This window comes from Falco biarmicus, chromosome 9, assembly GCF_023638135.1.
Source record: "Falco biarmicus isolate bFalBia1 chromosome 9, bFalBia1.pri, whole genome shotgun sequence".
Taxonomy (NCBI): domain Eukaryota; kingdom Metazoa; phylum Chordata; class Aves; order Falconiformes; family Falconidae; genus Falco; species Falco biarmicus.
Window position 1 is genome coordinate 56256050 of NC_079296.1, and position 13463 is coordinate 56269512.

Sequence of the window (13463 nt, forward strand, 5' to 3'; positions counted from 1 at the left end):
CGGGAGGGATGGGATGCATTTGCTTCTGCAGAGCAGCATTTCAGCAAGGAGCTCTTGGGGTGTGAAAGACACTTTTGTTGTCAGTGGAATGGTGATGGGGGTAACTGCTGCTGCATGAGTGAGAGCATATACTTTTACCTTCTTAACCAGCTTATTCTTTGTATATACTTAAGTTTAGTCTGCTTATTGAGAATTAATTACCTGAGTAGTACAACAGGATTCTGATTGTGGGATTTTTTCAAGTAGCAAGAATGACCCAGGGTAAGATCTGGATTCTCTACTGCATGTTGCAGATCAGAGAGGTGATGGAGCCTGGGGGAGATGCCAGCAGCATGTTTGACTTCCAGTTTACCCATCTTAGTAGGTTCAGTGTGAAGTCCACAGACTTGGATTAAAAGGTTCCATGTCGGGCAATTAGGAAAACCAAGATTATATGTAAAATCCAAGCATGTGAAATGTCTAAAAGGGCTACAACTTCCACTGGAAAAATGTAATGGGTACATAATTGGAAAGCACTGTTTTATCCAAATCAGTGTTCAGGTGTGTGGATTGCAGGACCAACAGACATCATAAAGGCACTAAGCATCTTTCAGACTGAGAAACACTGCAGCATGTAAGCTCTGAGAAGTGTTTGTGTTAGACCCTGGTGCTAGCTGAAAGCCGAGTCTCAAGCACATTCCTCTGCAGTGTACTGGGAACTCACCACCCTACCCATCAGCTGAACACGTCACCACTTTGGCAAGTCAGTACCGCTTCACTGCATCTAGTGTCACAGTCCTGTTTCTCCACTAGGAAAGGACCTGTGCCTTGTGGTCCTCAGTGCTCAGGCTGTGCAGCTGCAGCCATCTCCACCCCTGCCTGCTTGGGCCCTGCAGTGCAAACCAGGCTTGTGGGGTGGGAGGAGGATGAGAAATGTGGGAATGTGAGAAATTGGGCAGGGAGACAGAAAAGGGAGCTCTAATGAGACAGAGCCAATAGCAGTCTCCAGTAATTACTCTAGTGATCAATAGACATCAAGGGAAAGTATGGTTCTTTCTAGACATGTTAAGTAATGTAAATATTTCCATAACAGAAATATTTTTTAAATGGATTTTCCACAACAGTTTTCTGAAAAGTTGGAATACATATTAGAAAATGTTCGTGTCCTTTAAGCCACCAGAATGTCTCCTGAGAGAGGCATATTGTCAAAACAAGAACAAAACAGCATTTTCCTGGGGGACTTCCACTGAAATCAAAGTTTTTCTGAATTAGTACAGTCATGGGGAGCCTTCAGTGCTGACAGTCTTATACTGCCTGTGCCTAACTCTTCTAGTGCCAAGAAAGGTATATTTGGTGCCATACATCCACAGTTGTGCAGGAGTTTATGACAGTGCTGCCGTTCAGGATGTATAGACAAATTCTCAGAAATATAATAATATACAAAAGCAGTGTCAGTGGCACATTTATTTCAACAATTTTGGCTTTTTTCTATGAAATGTGATTTTAAAGAATGGCTTTATGAGAGAAGGAAAATGAAGATTCAAAATACCTATTAGTGGGTTGTTTTACAAAGTCTTATCTAGAGAAAACAGTAGCTTTAAAATAAGGCCAGCGCAGAGTTGTGTATGACATTTTCATGGATAAGTGGGGGGGGATCAGCATTTCCACAGACCTTTATTTGAAGTCAGTAGGCTGCTGAATCAGTTTCTAAATATTTTTCTTTGACTGGAAACCTGGATAAAATTACTGTATTTCCAAAGTCTCTTGAAAAAAATTGTGTACTATTAAAGACTAGCAAAAGAGGTTACAGTGACCAGTGTCCACATATTTTAATTCTCTAAGGTCATTTCTGTATGCTCATCTCTTCTTTTTGGTCTGAAACTTCATTTCCCTTTCACAGCTGTGAATTCTCTGGTGGGCCCTGCAGATGGATTTGATAAATGCTGCTAATATCACCTTCTGATCTACCAATGCTCTGACTTTGGTCTGTAGGTCTTGATGAGTAATTGCTGTTGTTCTACTCCAATGACTGAATTAAGTTGCCCTGTTTTAAAGGGTTCATACGTGTGTGATTTTAGCCAAGGTGGCCCATTGCAGCATAGCAATGGACATTGACCTTTTAAAAGTGCCTCACTGCTTTAAACTGAAGGAAGCAAAATTACTTTTTCTACAACTGGCTAATCCTTCCATTACTGTCAGGCTACATAATACCAAAATACAGTATTCCAAATAGTTGTTATCTTTGGCTGATGCACATGCTGCTTAACCACATACAGCTACACGAGCTGTGGGGACAGTGAACTGCAGCCCTGGGGCAAGGGAGCTCACTGGTGTCCCCGCACAGTACCGAGACCATCCAGCCGCTCCTACTCAGTTTTTTCTTACTGAGTGTCGTAGGGGTTCCACAGACAGTGCCTTGAAGGACCACGTGCCCTGGTATTGTGTGTGGCATTCTCCTTCGCCCTTGTCTGTAAATGCACTTGTATGTCATAGTACAGACAAGGAAAAAGGAGGGGGGGGGAAAAAAAAAAAAGTTTTCAACAGCTTTTATAGACAACACAGTTGCGTGGAAAAACAACAGTTGTAGTAATTCCTTTAGGAGGTGATGGGCACTGCAACTGACACAGGCAACAGCCTTAAACTCTTTTGATTCTACTCAAATTAAATAGGGAGAATATATTTATGTATCCTTTGCTGCAAATGCAGTCATTCTTTAAATCTGTGCAGAGCACTTCATTGCTGTCCAGCCCATTCCCATTCAGGTCAATAGGAGCTGGAGTATAGAAACTAACTGAAGCATTTGGCTCATGAAGTTTGCTAAAGAGAAATACATAACTTCAGACTGCAAAATCCTATCAATGTTTAACCTGTTTTTTAAAATCACATTCTGCCCTATGAGTATTTTCTTACAGTCACAGGCCAGTGGATGCACGCTGTGTGCCTTCTCACACACGCTGCAAGGCTGTATTCCCTGAGGCATATTATCTCTGTGTCTCATGGGGTATTAGCTAACTATAGATATATTACTCATACATACGGATGGTATTTTCATTTGGAAGATGTTAATCAAACATTCATGTTAGGCTGGTCACTGGACATTGTAGAGCAAGTATCTTGACATAGTATCAGCAACTCAGTGGTTACAGCAGATAAAACATAGGCTCTGAATCATTCTTGATACCATTTAGGTATAAATACATTGGTCAAATTGAGTTGGGGGGAAAAAAAACAGTCTTCTGAACTGCCTGTGACATAGAGTTCTGGAATTAACTTCCAGCCACAGCATTTTAAAATCTCTGTGTAATTGCTCAAATTAGGCCAGCACATCATGTAACACCTTAAAGATTTCATTCTTAAGGATGATCTTATAATGGGTAAATTAAATAGAACAATATATTGATTTCTAGGCTTGAACTTCATTTCTTTGTCATTTTTAAGGCATTTACAGTGACAGATATGCTCATGTTTACTGTTGGAGCAATGACATTATCCACAACACAGTTTAGTGTACAGTATGGAAATAAGTGAGCAATTTGTGCTGAAAATTGCCATGAATAGTGTGTTCCAGGTGGGTTTTTTTTAAGTACAATGTTAATATGCTTTAAAAATACAGGCATTAGCCTGTGAGATGCTGACTGCTTCTCAGTGTCATCTGACCTACATTATTTTCCATTCATTTTCTATAGTGCCAAGGAGCTCTAGACACCCATGTACCTGTCCTAAAGCAAATACAATTGAATGATGCAGGTGCCAGGTGCCTTTCCTTCTCTTACTAAGTTGCATTGAGGGACAGTACCATTGTCACTGTTTGTGACAAGATCTTGGTTTTTCGTCAATAATCCTTCATTTTGAGATTACAGGCTTAAATGAGAAGCCAAGTTTTTTTAGTACTGAAAGAACAGTTAGAACATGCTCTCTTCTACTGAAAAATTAATGAGTTTTCTCAGAATGCACATTTCCAAGTTTTCATCATTTCTTCCCCGCATCTCCCCCACTGTCTGCAGTGCCACCAGGTAAATAAGGAAAAGCTGCTGGTTGGGTTCACACTACGCAGTCCCAAACAGACAAGTAACTTATCATTGCCCTTTGTAAGAATGAGCAGATGTCTGTTTGCGAGGTTTGTGGACACATTTGAACAGAAGGTACTGTAACATAGTCCATTAATATCTAGGAAAAAATAAATAATTTGTTAAAATTCATTATTTAAAACATAGCATGAAATAAAAGTTTGTGCAAATAATCCAGTGAAAATATTTAACTATTTTACACGTGAGGATAAATTGTCTACAACAAGCATTTCCTAAATATTTCTTCTGAGGACCTGATTGGGCTTTGACATCCAGCTGGGTCATCGTGAGTTTTTGGCTTTGTCATTTCAGGTTAAAGATGTCCCTCTACCTGGGGAACCTTGGGGAACTGATAGAGAGCACAGCACACAATACAGTCTTGTTCCTATTATCCGTCTTCTCTGTCACCAGTGTCAGCAGCTCATCTGCATAGCACAGGCACAACTAAACAAGCAACTGCAGCAAATAAACACATCAGAAACTTCTTTGGATAATAACGCATGTCTGAATGTTTAGTCCTCTAAACCCTGGCCTTCATTTAGTTTGCAAATATCCTCATAACAAGAGCAATCTGAATGTATAAAATTTTGGAAGTGTGAATTAGTGTGAGAGAACAATGCATCTGTGTAACATCGCCAGTCCTTGGAATGCCCATGAGTAATTTATACCATTGTGTTCTATGGAGCATTGTTCTTTTATTCAGTCCTTGCAGTTTTCACACTTCAGAAATAGCCCTCTTTATCCCAGTGCTTCCACTTTCCTGCTCTGATCTGTTTACTTGGCAACGGTAGGAAAAATGTATTTGCACTGTATTAATAGACATACATTTCAAAGAAAAGTGTGGGCTGAGGATGGTAGATTTTTCTTCTATGCTAGATTCACATTGAGCAAATGGATCAGGAGAGGGACGGTAACATTTGTTTTCATAGCCAGTTTGTATGCATGTATTGTGGCTACACATCTATCTATACATGCTTAAATATAGGATCGCAGTCTGGAAACATGCACAACAAACCATTTTTTACTGAAGTGTGTTAGGATTGCTTCAGTAAGGATAGTGGCTGAACCATCCCAACATTTTTAGCAATGAGCCTATTCTTAGATACATGCTGTAAGTTTCACACAGACGTTTATATGTCTTTATCCAGACATCTTGGCTTTTGGTCAGACATTAAAACATGTACAAATTATCTGCAGTTGTTTGTATTGCAAAGTCTTGTCCAGCACACCATCACAGAGTTTGATGTCAGAAGCACTGAAATAGGGCTGGCTGCCCGTTGTCCTCAAGTAAAAGTCCGTATGTACAGCGGCACAGCAACTAGAAACTGAGGAAAGCCAGGTGGGCCTTAGAGAGGCAGCTAATCAGCAGTTCAGGTGGTTCAGGTAGCTGCTTTTCACACAGATAATTAATGTGTACAAGTAGCTGCTAATTGCACATTTCAGGAATGATTTATGAGGTGGCAGAGGGGAAAGAGGGACACAATCTAATTTCTTTGGGAACCTCTGCCATTCATACAATGGTATCAGCACAGCTGTGAGATGGGACATGATTAATGAACAGTGGGCAAACACACCACCATCATCCGGGACACTGTTTGGATGACACGCTTGTCAAAATAGAAAGTGGCACTTTGAGTGACGGCAAGTAACAGTACAGATTATGAGCTTTTTGTCTTTTAACTCGCTAATTCACTCAGATGTCAGGCTTAACACCCACCTTGGTTCTGAAATAAGGTCTGTTACGTCTATAAGAACAATTATTGGTGTAATGTGGATGATTATCATTGACTTGTTATGAGTGGGTTTGTGTTTATGAACAAAAGACTGCAGATATTTATTTTCTCTCTAGAGGTCCAGGGGAAAACAGATTTGGCAAGGACTAATATTTATATAGGACATTAAATCTAGACCTATGAACATCTCTGTTAAATGTCTGCTTCCAGTATTATATCTTGGCCGCTGCCTGGGAACACATTTTACCTATTGTCACGTACACCTCTTTTGCTATCTGACATGCACCACCCAAAATAAGTGTACAAAACCACTGCTTGTCTTTGCTTAGGAAGAGTGATGTGCACATCCTTGTGTTTATTGTACCTTCTTATCTGAGCTAAAGATAATATAAAGTAATATGATACCTTTTGCTGGCATTTTTGTGGTCTGATTAGCATATCAGTTTGCTGTACTTTTTTAATGCTGGTCTGTTTATCGTTGAAAAGATTGCTAATAAAATTTGAAAAAATTCAGCCATTTGAAAGAGTAAGTGTACATACAGGTCACTGCTGTAAAGAGCCAGTGTGACGTGTTTCACTGACATGAAAAGGAACATTTTGAACACTTTTCTCAATGAACTGTTTATGTATCAAAATAGTATTGAGTGTTTTACACTATGTTTTAAGACCTATTATATGAGGGGTATACTTCAAGGTGTGTAATCAAAGTGACTGTTTATTTCCTTTTATATGATACAGCCTTTTTTGATCGCTTCAACATTAAAGAGTGAATACATTTATTTCTATCTTTTATAGCTGTTAGAATTTGACAGAGAACTGTCAGTCTTTAAAGACAGATTGTATGAACTGGACATCTCATTTCCTCCCAGGTAAGATTCATATATAATTCATTTATTTAACTAGCTAGCTAAAGCATAATTGTTACTAGCACTGTAGGTAAAATGTGAGTGTTCCCATACACATTGGAGAAATTATAATGATCTTTGTTCCTTTCATAATGCTTAGTCTTCCCACATCCCCTCCATCAGTAAATAAACAGTGACAGTGGAGTCTGCATGCCAATAGTGCTCTATAGCTCCTCGCTCGCATTCAGCTGATCCTGTCTTTTATAGCTGCTCTTAAAATAGACCTGACATGATGTGTGCTGAGAGATGTGTAGCTACTTCTAAGCAGCTGGACCTAGATGACCTGTTAAAATATACTGTAACCATAAAGACAGTCTTTGCCTCAAGCTGTTGAGAACGGGCTAGCGATGGCAGTCCTACGGATAGACTGGGAGTGGGGGTGCAGAGCCTGATGCCATTGCTCAAGGGGGGATCCGAGAGGAGTATCAGGAGAGAGGGCAGGAACTTGGATTCTGCTTTTTCAGTTTCAGTAAACATGTTATATAACTCCTAAGACTATTAATTTGGCTTTTTTAATACACATGCATGATCATCAGCTATATCCCTTAAGCTTATTTTAGCCATGAATAGACAAGTATTGCTATCATACAAAAGCAAGGTTTTTGGAAATGGCAGTCCTGTTCAGGAGAAATCAAGAAAAATTTGGTACAGTATTAAACATGTATGGCCCCTTTCCAAGAATGAAGAAGTCAGATCTCACAGCTGCTTTTAAGGGAAATACTGTATTCACAAAGAAAGTTAAAGTTCAAGAAATCATAGATAAAAACATACTTTTTATATACTTTCTTTAAAATAGATACAATATTCTTAAATATTGCTATTTTGTCCTTTATGGTCAGGTAGAAAAGTATGATGTTTTGGCACACACTAAGAAAAAATTTGGAAAGCTTGCCTTTTTGTTATCATAATCTCATTAATTCTCACCAGCCAGCTGCGATACTGATTATATTGGTCCCTTGGGACAATGGAAGTATGCATGGAGAGGTTACCGCTGCTCTAAATTGTTCTTATTGATTGAGTATGATAACAGAAGACCAGCAGTGTGTACCTCTCTGAGTGTATTCCATTAGTTGTGTACCTGGTCAGAGTAAAAGGAGGTGAGGGGAAATAGATACAGATTTTTTACCAGAAATACTCTTCTACTTGATTTCACCAACATTATTGCTTTCAGCCAGAACAAGGTTTGGCAAAAAAATGTTGCATGAATGGTTTGCAGATTCTTCAAACCTTTCTGGCAATACAGTTTGGTGTCATTCTGCTTTCAAGCAAAGTTTGGTGTGAGTAGTCTTTGTATCAAAGCTGTGCTTTTGATCTGTCTGTGAAATGATGTGAACATCTGGCCAGGGTCTAAACCCTTGAAAATTTTATTTACACAAGTGTGTCCAAATCTCAGTAGAGGTTTCTGTTATTAGTTTTAGTGGTTAGGTTTCCTGCAAATTACAGCTAGACTGGATACAACCCAGAATTTTCCTCGCAGCTACCAAGGGCCATGCCCTATGAGGTTGTGGCCTTTCCTCTCCTTTACATCCCATTGGAGCAAGTAGCGCTGGGAAACCTCCAGGAATGAAATATAGGTAGAACAAAAGCCAGAACCGAAACTCTACGGGAGCCACCTGGTAGCCATGCAGGGAAGGGCACAGCTAGGACTCAGAACGGTGAAGCCTCAGGCCAGCACTGGGTCTCCAGGCAAGGACACCAAGAACTTGCAGAAGCAGCCAGAAGAGGAAAGCTCTAGCAAGTTACCTGATGCGAGACTAGGGCAATGGAGCAGGGCTGCAGAGGAGGGAGGACTGGGCAAGGATGATCCAGAGTACTGGGGGAGAGTGGTGAAAACTGTAGGAAGACTGAGGTGGCTGCAGGACGCTGCCCCATAGGATGTGGCAGTGAGTTGGTGTTGTGCTTCCCAGGTGAAAACAGGTATCTGGGAAAAAGATTTTCTGTGTCCCTTCATAGCACTGATCCACAGAGAGAGTGGTAGACTGCTGCTGTCAGTTCCTAGGAATCCCTGTCAGGCCCAGGTAACACCACTTCTCCTTGATGGATGGCCGGAATGGAGCTTGAAAGTGCCATCATGTAAGACCGTCTAAAGAGATAAAGAAGCCTTGGGGGAAGACGGAGGATGTTTGACAAAATAATTAGAAGTTAAACCAGGAGTAAATAGGAGGGCCTGTGACCGAGAACCACTGACGTCGCTGTAAAGCCAGCAGCAAGCTTTGGGGGGATGGATGGGAAGGACCATATGAACAGGAACAGCATCTGAATACTTTGACATAGAGCATTAACATCCCAAGTTATGTATTTCAATAACATTAACATTTTAAGCTACTGTATCTACTGTATAAGTCTATTACTGTCGAGGACAAAAATATTAAAGTACTACACTAGAGATGAACCCCTGGTAAAAAAATACAAGACCAGGTGAAAAAGTTCCATCCCAGAAATCCCTGTGGGTGAAACACAGATTTTGACTTTGTCTAATTAATGTAATGAGTGAAATGAAAGAAATACTCTGTAATATGAGCTAAGCATCATCTCCCCTCCTCTGCCCACATGCTTGTCGACTTGGCTAGGAAACTACAGGAGCAGTCCCTGAGATCGTAGAGCTGCCATCAAGGAGGGCAGTCACCAGTTTCTGATGGCAACTTGTCTGCTGCCAGCTCCTTCTTTCTCAGTCTTATTGCTTGGTTTTGTTTCCTTGCAAAACCAAAGCCAAATCTAGTTCATGTCTTTCTTTTGTTTTGTACACGGCACCAATATTAGAGATTAAATATTCCATTAAGTACAATTTTGGCTTGCAGAGTTGAAGTCGAGGCAGCTGAGCCCTGCCTGTCGTAATCTGTGTTACGGGATGTGATGGACTCGGGTCCTACATTCAGACCCCTCGCTCTCCCCCAGAACAAGGGGCCATCATATGCTCGCTGTCAGCATGACACCTGCCGTGGGCATTCCAGTGTGGAGTCAGAGAAGCACAGAATGGTTTGGGTTAGAAGGGACCTTGAAGACCACCCAGTCCCACCCCCCTGCCCTGGGCAGGGCCCCCTCCCCCCAGCCCAGGCTGCTCCCAGCCCCATCCAGCCTGGCCTTGAGCACTGCCAGGGATGGGGCACCCACAGCTGCTCTGGGCAAGTTGGGTATGGCTCTGCAGGAAGCAGCACGCTGTCTCCAGAGCTGCTGGTGAGTCCTGCTTGGGGTGGCAACCAGCAGTCACATTACTCTTGCTTCTGTTGTCTTTCAAATAAGATGAAAAACCAAGATCCTGACCGCTTCTTGCCATCAAAGATCCCATAACATTTTTGCAAAAGCATAGACTTGTAGACACGTGCTCTGGCCAAACGCCCTGTAATTGCATTCCACCTCCCCAAACACACTGTTGCTTTAGCTGGATTTGGCGATATTCTTCGCCTCCTGCCCCAAGGGGCTGCGCAGCGTGCCAGGGCCGTGCTGGGTTGCTGCTGCACTGTGGCACTAAGGGATGTGAAGCTCAGCAGTTGTCTGCAGGCCACAGCTCCTTAACTCGCTCAGACGCTTGCAAAAAAAGATCTGCACTACCAAGGTGGAAGCAGGCATTTCTGAGCAGGGACCCTGTCCAGATCTTGGGAAACAGCCATGAAGGATTGTTTCTGGCTTCACCTATTCGCTTTTCTGTTCCCACTCAGTTCCCAGCTTTGTGGCTTTGTGAGCAGCCTGGGGCGCGAGAAGGGTGTACATTGTAATGTGGCAATCCTTTCCTCGACCTCCAAAGGGCTGCAGAGAACCAGACCTACGGCTGCTGTTCTCACCTACATCAAAGGGGAGCAGTGGGGGGGATAAGCGTGCAGCTTTGCCGGCTACTCGCTCTGTTTCCTTCTTACAACTAAGTAATAGTAATAATAATAAATAGTAATACATTTTTATATACTGAAAGCTGGCATGGAAGGGGTGCTAAAACTGAGTTTCTACAACACAAAATTTATTTGAACTTAAGCAGAGAATACTGATAAAATAAGAGAACTGAATATGCAAATATTACTAAAAATACAGGGCGCAAAACCAACCAGTTAAACTCATACACAAAGAGAAATTGGCTTTATGTTAGGGTGCTTTTTTTCACCCATCCCTCCTTGTTCTCTGGGTCATATGGGAAGGGAATCCTGCTTTCAAATCCTGCTTTCCATTCTGTAGTCCTTGCATGGGCGCCAGGCTCAGTAAGAAGTCTTGCCTAAATGAAGTACTGCATAACTGGGTTCACAGAGTAACTGCAGGTCAGTGTCCTATTTTTGTTTATGAAACTAAGCACATTGATTTTCCTGGAAGATATAATTTGATTTATTTTTCTCTGTATTGAAATAATGATGACAATGTGCTATTCACTGCAAAACCAGGTATCATGAGTAGGCAAAAAGCAGCGGTTTTAATGTAGGACATTTTCTTTTTAACTCAGAACTTTTCACTTATTCAAGAAAGAAATGAAATGTATGGCCTAAATATCTTGGTTTCACTTTCACTTCCTAGTAGTTTTTCATCCATTTTTTCCTACTTTTTTTTTTCTACTGGAAGAAAGAAAATATGTAGCTTATGACTTAGCTACTTTTACATACTCTTTGTAAATACGAGCTTAATATGTGTTTGTAATATATCCAGTCATAGATTATATATAGTACATATATCATACTAGACTTTTTATTTTTAACTATAGGAGGGTATGATCAGTCCTGTATATTTAGAAACTGCTTCTTTAAGCTTTTTGGTATTCTTAGCTGGAAAGTGTATGGTGCATCCATTTGTTCTGTAAATGCATCAAAGCAAGCCCTTTTCACTGGAGAGAGACACAAAGAAAGTTCTGGTCACTTTTTATGTCAGGCTTCTGGGCTTAATTAGTGATCATTTGAATTCAGAACGAAGTTTTAAGCAATTGTAATGATAGCCTTAAAGCAGTATTTCAGAATTTGTTTACTACATTATATTTTCATTATGGTCCATTGGCTCAGTCTATGAATTACTCTGTGCTTCTGTTCTTGATCTGTGGTGTTATAGTCTTATGTCATAGAATGCTGGCCAACAATCGAAGGCAGAGTATCTCAGTTAAAATGGTACTGAATACATCTAGTACAATGAAAGGTAAATTAGGACAGTTATCTCTTTCTTTCACTTGCTTTATCATTTGTACATACAATTAATTGCCTGATCTGCACACGGAGATCTACAAATCGATAGCACAGTTTCATTCCTTTCATGTAAATTTTATCCTCAAAAAGCATTCTTGAGATTCAGTGTACTCTTGAGATAAATGCAAAAGGTCACATCCCTTTGAGTTGCAGCAGGCTAAATCACTTATAAATTCATTTTTTATCAGCATAAACTGTTTATTCTCTGGACTTTATCATGAGATCTTATTGATACACTACCATAGCTGGCCTGGGGTTGAAAGCTTTACTCCTTTGAATTAGTGGTATTTTTGTGGTTAACTTCAGTGAGGGCCAAAATTTCAGCCTGAGCAGTTTTCTTGGTTTGTTTTCACGCCACTCCTAGAGCGGCGTTACACCATCATCCAGATACCTCAGGTGTCAATCTGGACAGGTAGAACAGAAACACGCTGCAGTTACTGACAGTTTTACCGTGCTTCCCTGCATAACATGGAATGCAGACCAAGGTCCAAGTCCGAACCTTCCAGCCAGTGCTGGCTGGTGACCTGACATGTCCAAATTCGGAGAACCAACCCAGTTCTTGGTAAGAGGGATTGTATTGAATAAAAACCACTGGTTTTGTAGCATAAAAATGAGCAGAGTCCCAGTTAAAATAATAACTTTTCATGGTGCCAGGTGTTATGGTGAATGCACGAGAGAATGACTGTCTTCAGGAGGAAAGCCTTGAGTTAAGCTGGCTCTGACCCGCGTTCTCGTCGAGAACCACAGGCAGTGAACCCAGTCCTGATTTCCCACACCTTAGTCCCCATTCCTACTTATTTCAGCAGCACCATCAGACCTTCATGCACTGTACAAATCTCCTCATCAAGACTGCGAAAACTTGTTGGTATACAGAGGATGACCAGAATTGTTTTTCTCTTAAATAGTGTTTTTCTCAGTTATGACAGTACAAGTATTTCAGAGTTTAATTTTAAATTTGAGTCTGTGGTTACAAAACATGAGGGTAAACTTAGTGCTGTTCTAGAAAGTATTTGGAAGTTTTGATGTTCTCAAATTGCTTATGTGCTTAGGAGTACATAAGGGACTGGGAAAATAATCAAATCTGATCATGCATATTCTCAGTTTTCATTTAAAATTATGAAATTATTTCCTCTGTTGTAATAATCTAAATGGAGAGGATGTTTTTGTACATTTCCATGTTTTAATTGTTTTCTGTCAGTAGATCTGCATCTTTTAGAATTAATTTCTCTGTCCCTTCTCCTTAATTTCAATCAAAGCTTTGACAGTTGTGTAGACATATATTTTTATCCTGATAAGATTATTTTTTTAAAAAGAAATCACTATACTTTGCTCTTTAGATGAACCTTCTTAAAAGCAAGCTGTTGTCCAAAATTTTCATACTCCATTTTCAAAGTTATATCTTCTCGTAAAGCACCGTAAGTTCTGCACAAGACAACATCACGATGCTGTGCTGTGTCCTGGCTCCAGTTTGGAGAAACAGACAGTGTCTGAACTCGGCACTTGAGCGCAGGCTGCCACAGCTGAACAAGCAGCTCTCTGCTGCCTTGTGCTTTGCCACTGAGAGCACGGTCAGTACAAGCTGTAAATTCATATCGCTTGTGCTCAAGAAGCTATCCGTCAGGCCAGGCCTGACAA

The 13463-nt window shown here is 40.8% G+C and overlaps 1 protein-coding gene across 2 annotated transcripts in view; it reads left to right on the plus strand.

Moving 5' to 3' along the window:
• INPP5A (inositol polyphosphate-5-phosphatase A) overlaps window positions 1–13463 on the plus strand; it is a 257283-nt gene that overhangs the window by 225187 nt on the left and 18633 nt on the right. For both annotated transcript variants that reach the window (XM_056351391.1, XM_056351392.1), the window contains exon 12: window positions 6575–6648. In XM_056351391.1, coding sequence (XP_056207366.1) covers window positions 6575–6648 — 74 coding nt within the window. The remainder of the gene's footprint in view (window positions 1–6574; window positions 6649–13463) is intronic.